General features: G+C 37.0%; 1 protein-coding gene across 4 annotated transcripts in view; it reads right to left on the bottom strand.

Moving 5' to 3' along the window:
- Positions 1–4995: 4995 nt before the first annotated feature.
- Positions 4996–14307, bottom strand: part of WWP1 (WW domain containing E3 ubiquitin protein ligase 1) — a 68051-nt gene continuing 58739 nt past the window's right edge. For all 4 annotated transcript variants that reach the window (XM_081325290.1, XM_081325291.1, XM_081325292.1 and 1 more), the window contains 7 exons: positions 11735–11868; positions 11503–11643; positions 10780–10900; positions 10466–10570; positions 7214–7310; positions 7034–7106; positions 4996–6142 (listed from right to left, as the gene is read on the bottom strand). In XM_081325290.1, the coding sequence (XP_081181416.1) occupies positions 6043–6142; positions 7034–7106; positions 7214–7310; positions 10466–10570; positions 10780–10900; positions 11503–11643; positions 11735–11868 (771 nt within the window). In that variant the 3' untranslated portion in view covers positions 4996–6042. The remainder of the gene's footprint in view (positions 6143–7033; positions 7107–7213; positions 7311–10465; positions 10571–10779; positions 10901–11502; positions 11644–11734; positions 11869–14307) is intronic.

The raw sequence follows: 14307 nt of genomic DNA, 5'->3' as shown, positions 1-14307 counted from the left end.
TTTGAAAGAATTGGGAAAATGCCTTTTACTTTAAAGCACATACATGTAAAACTATGCTAAGGAAATAAAAATATAGGAATGTTCATATCACTAACAGCATCTTAGAAGACATTCCAGTAGAAAAATACATACAAAAAAGGCTCAGTTATTTAGAAGCAACTTTTTATTTAACACTGGTGTCAGGACCCACCCCAATCCACATCTTAGGAAATAACGAACTCTTGGAAACAGGCTTGTCCAGGACCCCCTTATATAGGTGCTCTCTTAGCACATCATTAATTAATTGCATAAAGACTGCGGGGGGCCCTTGCAGTCCAAATGGCAGTACTTTGAATTGGTAGCAACCCATTGGGCAGTTGAATGCAGTCTTCCATTCATCTCCTTCCTTAATCCTAATACGGTAATATGCTTCCCTCAGGTCTAGTTTAGTAAAAATCCTTCCTTTCGATAGGTGGGATAGCATATCCTTCATCAGGGGTAAGGGGTACAGATTACATTCACTAATTGTGTTCAAATTTCTATAATCCACACTCAAGCGAAAAGAACCATCCTTCTTCTCCCTGAACAGGACTGGGGCAGCCACTTTGGGTTTGGCAGGCTCAATAAATCCTCTAAATTTTTCTTTATGAATCTTTCCATTTCTGCCATTTCCCTTGGGGTCATGGCATACATCCTGGGTTTTGGGAGTTTTGCCCCGGGTTTGAATTCTATAACGCAGTTGGTGGGGGGGAAGCTCATCTGCCCGTTCCTCAATGAAAACCTCAGCAAGGTCCCTGTATTCCTCTGGTAACTCCTTCTCTTTCCCCACTGCTGCTGTCTCCTCCCTTCGGGTGGGGGGGTGCTTTGGGGTTTTAAGCTTTTCTGCTCCCCTTTTGGGAAGTTGAGTTCTACTGTCCTCCAGTTTATCCCAGGGTTCCATTTCTTCAGCCATTCCAGTCCTAAAATCATTGGGTATTCCATGCCTGGGGCCACTATAAACGTTATGTCTTCCTCATGAGACCCCAGGGATAGATGAATTGGTAAAGTGGCTAGGGAAGCTGGTCCCCCCCCCCGGCTATTGATCCATCCAATAGGCTAAAGGAGATTGGTTGTTTTAAGCCTCCTCACTGAGATGCTCAGACTCTCCACCAGCGTTGGGCTGATGAGGCAGCGGATGCAACCAGAGTCTAATCAGGGCTTTTATTTCAACAGCTTTAGGTATAGAGGAAGCTAATATAGTCACTGTCTTAAGTATGGGTGGAAGGGGTCCACTTACCAATGGTTCTCCCTCTGAGCTGTCCTCCGAGGTGTCCACTGCCCCTGCAGTGTAGGCCGGAGTCCAATCCCAGTTCTTGGCAGGAGTTGTGGACTCTACAGCCTCTGTCCCCTTCATGGAAGATTCTTTTGGGTTGCCTTGGGGCTTCCCCAACTTCTTGGAAGATGATGCCTGTGTTTTAGGTGGAGGGGATTTTGAGCGACGTTCCGCAGCGCGGTGGCCTTTCCCGCAATTGAAACATCCCGCTGACTTTTTAGCTGTGGCTGGTGGGTTTTCCCTCTCACGTGTTTGCTTGGGTGGCAGGCGGCCCCATGGTTTTCCTCTGTGGTGTCTCTTCAATAGGTCTATTTCCACTTCCTCTGCCAGGACATACCAGTCGTCGAAATGTTGTGGGTCTCCTCGAGGCAGGCAAGCGTCATACAGGTCGTAGTTTAATCTGTCTTTGAAATGGCTAAGGAGGATGTCTTCTGGCCAGTTCAGCTTGCTGGCAATGGCTCGGAATTCTTGAGTATATTCGGCCACTGCCCACCTGCCCTGCCTCACTGTTTTGATTCTCTCCCGGGCCTTACGGTCAGCCAAAGGATCCTCGAACCGCCGTCTCAGGGATGACATGAATCGGTTGAAATCGTTGAGTTCTGGGGCGTTGGAGTCATGCAGGTTCACCACCCAGTCTGCAGCCGATCCGTCTAGGGCGAATTGCACAATTCGGATGTGGGTTTTGTCACTGGTGATATCCCGTCCGTATTCTTCCATATAGCTGAGGACTTGGGTTAGGAAAAATCCCAGTCGTGATGGCTCCCCCTTGAATTTTGCTTCCAGGGGTGGGAATCTTTGACTGGAGCGTTGTCTGCGCCGCGGAGGTTATCGCTCCTCATCCTGATCCCCGTTTGTGGTTCTGGGGGGGGTGTACTGCTGAGGCAGCAGCTCCTATTCCATTGGACGGCCCTGGGGTTTCAGATGCTGGATCCCCTCCGTTATCTCTTCTGCGGCCCCAAGCGCTGCTTCGGCTGCGGTACTCAGCTTTCTCCTCTCGTAGTGAGCTATGGGTTGTTTTCATCAGGTCAATCGCTCGTTCTAGTATCCACTCCTCTTCACTGACGTGCAGGGAGCTCTCCATCTCTTGCCTCCATCTCGGTTGGTGGTTGCTCCATCTTGGGGCCACTTCCCGCCATGCCTTTTCCCACTAACTTTTCCTTCCAACACCCATCGACCACTTCTTCCCCGGGGGAATACGACGCTTCAGCTTCCCATCCTTGGGATTTCATTCGGGAGGAAGACACCCTCTCCATGGGGCTTCTTTCCTCTCTTGGTTCATCGTCAGACATTGTATTTGTTGCAAAGTCCCCCAGTAAGGGTTTTCCTTCCAGGTTGACTCATATAGCAGGTCCTGTCTACTGTCAGGACCCACCCCAATCCACATCTTAGGAAACAACGAACTCTTGGAAACAGGCTTGTCCAAAAAGGAGATTTTACTAAAATGGAATCGGTTGTAGGTAATACAAGACAGGACCTGATATTATGGTACATTTGGCACTATATAAAGGATTCCTGTTTCAGCCCCCTCCCTTAAAACCCCATTTGGTCAGACTAACATTAATTAAACTTAGGTGTCAAGCCTTTCCATGGGAAAGGGTAATCTAATTGCCTTTCAGTTTCATTTGGAGATACAACCCGGATCCCTTCTTCCCTAACCACCCCTCCTTGTTGTCTCCAGTTCAAAGGTTTTCCTTGGTCTTTGAAGATAGCCTAAGGCAGATTAAATAAACATTCTCTCCTTCCTCCTCTGGAAGGTGGCAAAATCCAGATGAAGGCACAATATTTTAAACATACATTTATGACTATGATATAAATGGATTCTGACAACTGGTTAACTTTTCCTATTCTAGAAATTACCTAGGTACAGTATTACCTGTGTGCCAATTTATTAGCTGAGAAATCCTTCCTGCAAAATCTAAATTTATTTTAAGCTTGGAAGAGCATCTGATTTCTCTTTGTTTCTACTTCCCCTCCCCATTTTAATGCATAGGTTCTTGTCTGTTTCCTGCCTACCAGAGAAATGGGTGCAGTTACTAAAGGAATAAATATTTTCCACCTAGAGAATGGTCAGAAAATTGTGAACCTTTTGACATGCTACAGATTGTTGTAGTGGGGGGGGAATATTGTTTGTATATTGGTTTATTTTTGTAAGCCGCCCAGAGTCACTGAGAATGAGAGGGCAGCCATATAAATTTTCTTAAATAAATCAATCACATTTTAGTCAAGTTTCAGAGTTCCAAAGCATATTTGGAAGATGTTGGTACATATTTTATTATTCACAGGAAGCCTTATTTTTCAAAATATTGCAAAGGGTTTCATGAATGCAGTACAGCAGCACAACCATTGAAACATTTGCTCATTAAAACTAGCAAGGTGTACTTTGGTTATCCTATTTAATTTTAGTAACATCTTTCTCAGGCATCAGTTACTTTTTTTCTCACTTATAAAACTGCTTGAGGAAGTCAAGGCATATTTTTGAGCGTTTGCATTAGAGAGATGGAGAGATGTACAAAAACATATAGATGCAACACATGGGAATCTGGGTCCATTTTGAATTTTTCACATAAATTCTGAGTAATTACAGATGGAGAGCAACTGGCAGTCTCTGGAACTATATGTGGCTTTGTATGTTCTGGTTGTATACCCCTAGCTTAATGGACATTCTTGTTAATAGTAATACTGCATAAATAATATCTAATAAAGAAAAAATTGCAAAACATAGAGAGAAAGTAAAGCACAGTCACTATCATTTACCTTTACATACCTAGGGCTCCCCTTGTTCAGCTCTCCTAAATTCCAATACAACTGGCTTTGAAGTTTTGTTTTCTTCTTTGCCCCTTTCCCCCAAATAAACTTATAATCTTATACAAGCATTTCATTTGTATTCCTTTTTTACAAATGTCCTCTGAATAATAGACTAAGTAAAAATAAGCAGAGTATATTTTGTGATGCACTGTGTTCTTTATTATTAATTACTGATTTACAAGATTAACTTCGCAATGGTTTTCTCAGTCATTCAATAGTGCAAATAATAGTGTTTCTGTTCTGAATGTTGAATTTAGGTGAACCATTTCTTTCTTTGGATACTTTTTGAAGTTTTTTTCTTTATAAACTAACATAATTCAGGTGATTCCAAATACAATTTTCTCCAAATCTTAGGGTGTTTTTATTTTAAGGTGCCTATGTATATTGTGAGAGGGCATTATGATGTTAAAAACATATTGATCAGAGGGAGTTATCACTGAAGGCCCATTTATTCAGTGTTTTTATCAAAGCATTCTCAGGTTAATATCCATGAATAATAAAGTGTAACAATATGTAGAAAAATAAGGTTTTGGTAGAATTCAACTGCTATATTGAGAAATGAATAACAGCAGAATCATACTGCATTTATACACTTTTTGCAGTTTGATATGTTACAGAAATGTTAATTTTAGGAAATTTATTTTGTGTGTTTACAAAACTGTAAGTTTAATGGAATTTACAATGAGTAATGAATGCATGATACAATGGTAATTTAAAATGTTAATCTAGTAAGGAAGCACAGTTTGCTAAAAGTAGCATTTGATATAATTAACATCAATGTTGTAGAATTTATCATACATTTGCAAATAGCAAATGCCCAAAATACTGCTAAAATAATTTAATGTTATATAACACTTAATGATAAAACAGCCTTTATAAAAACAAATTTTAAAGATGTCTAGGAACATCTGGATTTATTGAAATTAAAAATGGATGAAAATAATGATTAAAAATCAATTCAACTATGCAAGCTTTTGTGACTAGTTTCAATAGGGGTCTCTAGATCCATAGCAAAAAATAAAAATCCATGAGCAGAACAATTCACATTACTTTTCATATCCTACTACAAATTAGTTTATCCTATGAAACTGAGGCATATAACCAATATTGTGGAAAAGCCGGTAAAATACCAGACTCGGACAGAATATGTAAGCAACTTTTATTTTTTTTCTTCAAGATTACCTATTGTTCTCTTGGAAATAACCCAAGATAGTATGTAAACAATTTTTAATGCTGATCAATGAGTTAAAATAGTCTGTTCAGCTTCTGTTTGTGAGTCAGAACAGTGGCACCAATATCTTAAATCACATTCATTTTACTGTACATTACTCTTGTGCAAGTAATAAAGGCTTTACCTATGACCACAGCTACATACACGTAGCAAAAAGGGCTAACAGCTATTACTTTTTAAAGAAATTAAGCTGATAGAATTATATTCTATCACCTCAAAAAGCCAGCAGCATTTTTCTACAAAGTGAAGATGTATTTGGCAGAAGCCTTTTAACACCTTTTATATCAGCCATGCAATAGAAAGAACCTTAGAGATGTTGCATAAATTAGAATACAGAGCAGTCTGTACATTTCTGAAGTCAAGAATGAAACTCCTCATCCTCTGAATGGCTGTGATGTTTTTAAATTGAAAGCTCTATAAAACTAGAGCTGACTATTGTTTATGTGTGTGCATACAGATATATATAGATATATATATGCACACATTTTAAAATAAAGACTTTCTGTTTCAATTTCATTCTGGCCGATCTCTTGAGGGCAAAATAAATAAGTAGAGAAAGTAAAGGTTTTTGCATATCTTTGTGGAAGAACAGAACTGCCTTTTAAAAAGATTTCCAGAAAAACTGCTGTATAGAAGAGACGGCTTACGTACAACTAACTGCAATTTAGTTGCTCCAGCCTATCCGAAAAAAATGAACGCTTCGCTTTTATCAGTCTTACTCTTGTCCAAATCCTTCTGTCTCCTCAATTGCAAAAAGCAATTTTTCTTTCAGCTGTTCATAGCTTTTATAAGGCGGTAAATCTAAACGATTAAAACTGCAGAGAAAAAAGAAAAAAAATTGTTTATTTTCTATTTCTATCTCATCGCATCATTAGTTTAATGGTGCAATAATTTATCATTTTACATCTTAAGTACTATCAGCTCTCACATTTTAACATTTCTCTCCACTGATCCAAACAATAAGAAAATTCTGAAATGTGCATTACAGATTAGCAATTTCCAGTTTTCATAGCTCAGAAGTATATATTTTTTGGCCAAACGTGTTATCGACAGAGCTTCCTCCGCTTATTTGTTCTTGTATTTTTCACTTACCATGCACAGAGAAACATTTTGTCTGGTTGGCTTTAAAAAAACCACCTCTGCTACAGAAAAATATTGTTTTAAATCTATCCCTTGATAACAGAACAAAAGAACACCTTGGTGCAGATTACTGTATATCTCTAAATATGGCAATGCCTGGCACTTGAAAGAGCTCAATATAATATATATAGCAATAAAGTAGATGTGTTATTACATTGTTAGATATCACCCCAAAGCTAAGCTGAGTTGTAACTGAAGAGTGGCTAGGTAGCAAAAAAAATCTAGGGCCTGTAAGCTAATAAAAAAAACTTAAAAAATGGCAAAGGAAACTATTTCCATGTTATTGCTAAATAAACTATGGATGTCTCTGTAATAATTGAATTATACCTCAGCATAACTTACTAGTATGCTAACTAAATATAATAGTACTAGTCATTATGCTGGTATCATGTCTGCAGCCAGGGATACCTCAAAAGTGTAGGAAAACTACATGACAGTCCTTTGTTTCCTGCTAAAATAAGTGGGCCATGAGTCCTATAAATTTATTTAGTTAAATGGATCTATTCAGCACATGACTATGTCTGCATTCAAGTTTTCCTCCACATCACTTTTCTATTTTAACTCACCATGTGTGACTTCTTGGTAACCAGGTTTCCTTCCCAACCTTTTCAACACAGAATTTCTGAGGACCATTGCTTCCTGAAAAGAAAAAAAAAGCCACGAAGAACTTAATGACATTTTAATATTTCAGAGAAAGTGTTGCTTTATAAGATACTAGTTAAGAATTATTTACACTGATTAGTTACCCATGAGCTCTGCAAATCCTCCCAGCGGTAACCGGCAAGTACCAGTGACAAATTGCATCAGTCTCATACGGACTTCATTGTCAGCTTCTTTTATGAACTATAAACAGATTTAAAAGAAGCATTATTCTGAAATACCAGCTAATTAAGAATTATTTTTAATTTAATTTTTATTGTTATTACACTTGCCTCAACTTCTACTAAAATAAACAGAATGCAAAATGCAGGAGAGTTGTATAACACAAACAAAACACTCCATCAAAGAACTGAATACCATTAACAACCTATCTGTACAATATAAACCTCACATAAAAACAACCCAGGAATACACTACATAATAATGCAGTTACAACACATATCACAAAAATTTAAAAAAATAGCTCCTATCTGATAAATATCTGCAGAACTAAGATTACCTTATTATATTATACAATTTTATATTGATCTCTATTTGACCTGTTTTCTAAGTTGTTGGGTGGGCTTTAGCATTTCAGATGTCAAATATGCCTTAAGTTCATCTTTGTTCTTTGTTTCTTTGTTCCTCTTGATATCATTTCAGCAGCTGGAAATTGTAATTCTACTTTTTCTTTTTGGCAGTCAGCCAAGGAGAAAAAAGTAAAACTGAAAGTAAACTTTTAAATATTAGCAGAAGGACACAGTCCAACTTCTTGTCTGCCTTCATGAGGCACAGGACAGATTTACAAGAGAATATTTATTTTAAAACATTTTTAAAGTAGCTCTTTAATGGGCTGACAGGAATTATTTTTTATTCTTATTACTCAGGTACTAGGGAGAAAGCTTCCAAATTTGGCTGCAAAAACCTGGAGGGTCAATAGATGGATAGCAAAGGCTTAAAGTTTTCAGCCTAGAGTTTGTCCAGATACTTGCAGCTCTAAAAAATTGTCCTGTATCTAGTGTTTCATAAAGCCAACTATCTTAATACTGTTTAGGATTTGAGTTTAGTACAAAATGGCTCAAGAAAACATTTCATGTTTGAAACAAAATACATGTATGCATATATTCGTGCATTGCCCTAATTTCTTATAAGTGCTTTAAATATACACCCTAATTCTGACTAGTTCTGAGGTAAAATGATATTAATCCTTATTTTAAAAATATCTTTTTATAGTTGAAAAATATAGCCAAGGTATTTTTAAAAGATGTCAAGATGAGCCTAGAGAAAGCTTTAATTGGGACATTGGATTCACAGCCCAACACATTCATATGTTCTTTAAGTAGAAAATAAAATTTATTGCTCTGTCCAAATGCTTCTACAGTCATGGCCGAAATTGTTGGCACCCCAGAAATTGTTTCAGAAAATCAAGTATTTCTCACAGAAAAGTATTGCAGGAACAAATGTTTTGCTATACACAGGTTTATTCCCTTTGTGTGTATTGGAACACAACAAAAAAGGGAGGAAAAAAAGCAAATTGGACATAATGTCAAACAAAACTCCAAAAATGGGCCGGACAAAATTATTGGCACCCTTAACTTAATATTTGGTTGCACACCCTTTGGAAAAAATAACTCAAATCAGTCGCTTCCTATAACCATCAATAAGCTTCTTACACCTCTCACCCAGAATTTTGGACCACTCTTCCTTTGCAAACTGCTCCAGGTCTCTCTTATTGGAAGGGCGCTTTTTCCCCAACAGCAATTTTAAGATCTCTCCACAGGTGTTCAATGGGATTCAGATCTGGACTCATTGCTGGCCACTTCAGAACTCTCCAGCGCTTTCTTGCCATCCATTTCTGGGTGCTTTTTGACGTATGTTTGGGGTCATTGTCCTGCTGGAAGACCCAAGATCTCGGACGCAAACCCAGCTTTCTGACACTGGGCTCTACAGTGCGACCCAAAATCCTTTGGTAATCCTCAGATTTCATGATGCCTTGCACACGTTCAAGGCACCCAGTGCCAGAGGCAGCAAAACAACCCCAAAACATCATTGGACCTCCACCATATTTCACTGTAGGTACTGTGTTCTTTTCTTTGTAGGCCTCATTTCATTTTCGGTAAACAGTAGTATGATGTGCTTTACCAAAAAGCTCTATCTTGGTCTCACCTGTCCACAAGACATTTTCCCAGAAGTATTTTGGCTTACTCAAGTACATTTTGGCAAACTGTAATCTTGCTTTTTTATGTCTCTGTGTCAGCAGTGGGGTCCTGGGTCTCCTGCCATAGCATTTCATTTCATTTAAATGTCGACGGATAGTTCGTGCTGACACTGATGCTCCCTGAGCCTGCAGGACAGCTTGCATTCCTTTGGAACTTGTTTGGGGCTGCTTATCCACCATCTGGACTATCCTACGCTGCAACCTTTCATCAATTTTTCTCTTCCGTCCACGACCAGGGAGATTAGCTACAGTGCCATGGGTTGCAAACTTCTTGATAATGTTGCGCACTGTGGACAAAGGCAAATCTAGATCTCTGGAGATGGACTTGTAACCTTGAGATTGTTGATATTTGTCCACAATTTTGGTTCTCAAGTCCTCAGACAGTTCTCTTCTCCTCTTTCTGTTGTCCATGCTTAGTGTGGCACACACAGACACACAATGCAAAGACTAAGTAAACTTCTCTCCTTTTTATCTGCTTTCAGGTGTGATTTTTATATTGCCCACACCTGTTACTTGCCCCAGGTGAGTTTAAAGGAGCATCACATGCTTGAAACGATCTTGTTTACCCACAATTTTGAAAGGGTGCCAATAATTTTGTCCAGCCCATTTTTCGAGTTTTGTTTGACATTATGTCCAATTTGCTTTTTTCCTCCCTTTTTTGTTGTGTTCCAATACACACAAAGGGAATAAACCTGTGTACATGTGTTCCTGCAATACTTTTCTGTGAGAAATACTTGATTTTCTGGAAAAATTTCTAGGGTGCCAACAATTTCGGCCATGACTGTATGTCTGATGTCTTCACTCTGAAAAGAAATTAACATTCAATTCCATTACTACAAAGCAGACTTGGAAGCTTGAAGAAACCCTTTGGTAATCTTTTCACTATGACACTTGGGAGACAGTAAATTGAGAATACAAGATTATTTCAGAAAAATGGGAAATATCAATTGCATTGAAGAAAATCACCTAAATCTTTGGGGACTTCTGAAAATTACTATAGCAATCATACATGATGCACATATGAAAAATTCTTGCAGATATCAGGAATTTAAAAATTTTACTTTGAGAATTTTTTAAAAGAATATTCCACGGTCACCCACTTTATGTTTGCTGGTTCTCTGAACAAATAAAAGTATTATACCTGCCAGAACCACATTATTTGTTTGCTATTTCTTGTATAATGGCGATAAACAGTGTTTCTTTGCCAGTCCGCCATATCGACCTCTTGCATACCACAAAGCATAACCTAGAAAAGGTCACAAAATTTAAGGTGACATTAACTTGAGTTTTTTGAAATATAAATTAAAATATTTTTCAATATACTATTTTTAACACTTCAAGATCTATCTGCTTTGCTTATTTATTGAATATGATTATAGCTGTCTACTTGTATTAACCCTCTTTGTAATATTTTAATTTAGAAGAATTTTATCCACTACAGCTGAAAAATCCCACCTCCAGTTCTTTTTCATCAAAATACTGTAGCCATTGAAGAGGAACAACTTCATTGAATCCATCCAGGAAAGCTTTGGTTTGTTCTTGTACTCCTCGTGAAAACCGCCACTCTGCCATTAAACTAAAACAGAATAAATTTTATAAAAGAAAATAACATTCTTTATTTTAAAGCACATTATAACAATTTGAATAAGCACTCAAGACTCCAGAATTATTATTTTTTAGACTGCATTCATAGCATTACTGACTATGTGCCATCAAGAGGGGGTTAATTCTTAGCAGCATAGAAGTGAGATTTTCTCCACTGCAGTTTGTCCCTAACCTTGTCCTTCAGGTCTTCCAACGCTGCACTATTGTTCCAATGTATCCCATATTAATATTAGTTCTTTGCTCAACGTAATCTGACCATTAACAATAAAAATTTGCAGTCTGAGCTCTAGCTATAAAAACAGAATTCAGGGCCACATGAATAACTGGGCTACCCAACTTGTATATATTATATACATATACTATATAGAATGGCTATGCAGAAAAGCTGCACTCATTTGGGGCTATTCTATATTTTGGACAATTTCTTTTTCACAAAGTCTTGGGATAAAGAAAATTGTTTTTGTCCTCTCACAGATAGTTCTTAAAGTCCATTGCGCTTTGGCATTGAAAATGATTTTTCTATAGAATACTATGTATAAAACATCTATCCTTTATTTTACTCTATCCCCCTACCCAATATATTCTTCTTTGTTTTCTTCAGTGACAAGTAAATTTGATCCTCCTGATTTCAGCTCATGTGAAGTAACCTTTCCTAGCAGCTCCATGTCAACACAGAAGTACATTTCTAAATTACATTCTTCTATATTGTTGTCCCTAAGAGAGAAAGGTTAAAAAAAGAGATTAACCAAATATGTTCACCTTATTTTGGCACAAAAAACTGTGAACATCCGAAAAGATTACAAACCTTATCCAAATTAGAGAATTATAAAACTCAGTGTCAATAGATTCCAAATCTTTTATTGTGAGTTTCTTATTTAGCATGCGCTTGTAGAATGGCAGGGAAAACCCAGTATCAATGAATTTGCCATGAAACAATGCCTGTTGAAGATTTAAAAAGTCAATGTAGTATTTGATATAAACAGTTTTAACTATTAACTAGAAAACTTTTATAGAAAATAGTACATCTGATAAAAACAGTGTACTGAATAACTCAAAATGGATTATTTCTAATTGTAAGTGGAATTACATATATGGATTATGTGTGGAAGAAAGCTTAAACAGAATAGAAAACAAGAACAAGAACTACTAAAGGAAGCCTTGACAACAATTACTCTGGCAGGTATATTTCAGATGTAGCTTCAGAACATAGCCATATAGCCAGGGTCATGAATAGAATAATGGCTGTGAACTTCACATTCCAAGTCAACAAGCTACATAATAATGCTTTAAATATACATCTGGTTAAATACCAATAATGTTAAATGAGGAAGATACCTAACCAAAAGAAAATAACCTATAGCAGGTAGGAGGAACTAAAGAAGTCATTTTACACTTAAACACTTAAATGCAGTTAAGGGATCTACCCTAGCTCTATTCTAACTTTAGAAAATATCTAAATTTGTTTGTTTACCCAGAGCACCCATATAAATCCAATTGTTCCAGTCTGCATTAATAAATCTCGGTCCTGTTCCAACAAATAAGTTATTTTTATCTCTTGGGTGGTGGATAGGGCAACTTTCCTAAATTTGTTAGATTTATATCATCTCTGTCCTTCAGAAGCTCAAGGCAGCCTATCCACTTTCCCCCCCTCCTCCTATTTCTTCTCATAACAACCATCCTCTAAGATAGGCTAACCTGAAAGAAAAGGGCTTAGATTCATTTAGAGAGCTTCCATGAATGAGAATACAGTAAAAACCTACACATCTTAACATTTGTCCCTAATGCATCCATTGTGGTATGCCCAGGGCTTTTTTTCTCATAGAACGCTCAGAACGGAGTTCCGGCACCTTTTTTGGATGGAACCTTGTAGGGTAGGAAAGGCGGGTTATATGACATGTGTGAGTTCCGGCACCTTTTTCTTTTACAAAAAAAGCACTGGGTATGCCCATTTTAAATTGGAAGACACTGAAGAATCTGAAGAACTCTCTTTATATCAGACATAGTCCAATTAGTGTGAATGATGTCATCTCATTTATAAATGATCAGAAAAATGTTATCTGTACTAAATATGTATGGAAGCATACAGATTAGAACATAGTTCCCAGCATGCTGGAAATAAAAGCAGAGCACATACATTTCCATAATCAGACACTTTGCTTGGATCTTTCTATTAACTTAAGGGAGAAAAAAGTGTTAAAGGTATCATGTTACATTGTTAAAACTTACATCTCCGTGTTTATATTAAAATATTTACATTTATATTGGTATTGGTAATTATACATAAAACTACATAAAATCATGATTTCCCCCAAGTACATACAGTTTAAAATGTACTTATGAATACATAAACATACATGATAATCCTAAGAATCAAGTACATCCAGAGGAAAAAAGTTCACATCTTCTTTGATAATTGGATTTATTTACTATTAGAAAATAACACTCAGCTAGATACAATTTTTTAATAACAACAACAAAGAATTCAGATACTTGAAATAAACTTTAATATTTAAACCAAGATTTCTCTTCTCAAGGAAAACATAACTTGCTTCCTCAATCTCTCCATATTCCAGTTTGAGTTTTTTTATTGCCCGTCTCAGCACCCATTCCTATTACTCTGAATCTTTATTGTTCCCAGAGCTAGACAAAGCACTAGTATGTACTTTAGTATTTTATGAAGAAAGTCCCTGCAAAATTTTGTGAAAAGCATTATTGTGATTTGGGAACAATATTTTTACTTTACAAAAATAAAATAATTTATTAGAGACATTTAAAATACTATAATAAATCAGACTGAAGTACACCAGCAAATTTACAATCTGACCATAAGTGCTTGTTTTAAAATGTTGCCTATATCACAGACATGAAGGATCTGTCAAATAAATAACTTCCTTCATGTTTTTCCTGTATATTCACTAACTCTGTAGAGGATATACACTGTAATCTTAAATGTTTGTACCTCTTGCTCTGTACCAGCTTTATTATTTCAAGTTCCCTATCTTGATTATCCCTAGATCCCATTCTTAAAACTCTGAGGATTTCTAGCTGTTCTTTCCACCATTTCCTTCAGAATTTTCTCTTTCTCCTCGCATAACCTAAAATATTGAAATAGCCCTTCCCTCTCCTTTCTAGGTGGTATTGATGGGATGCTTTTCAGTTACCTGGGAATGATTGCCCATTACTATGTGCAAGGCTGTATTAACTCTCCTGCTTATGATAAAGGATATTTATTCCCTTGTCTGGTAAGCCACTGATGGTACAAAACTAATGAATGGAGGTGGGGTAGAAGGTGACATCCATTTACAATGGACCATTCAAAATAGTCTTTGTCTAGTCTAAATTTTTATGTACCTAAATATGCCCACCTGCTACTCTATT

Source organism: Vipera berus (assembly GCF_964194415.1).
Source record: "Vipera berus genome assembly, chromosome: 3".
NCBI classification, from domain to species: domain Eukaryota; kingdom Metazoa; phylum Chordata; class Lepidosauria; order Squamata; family Viperidae; genus Vipera; species Vipera berus.
The sequence above is the reverse complement of the archived record's forward strand: the minus strand, read 5'-3'. Positions and strand labels throughout refer to the sequence as shown.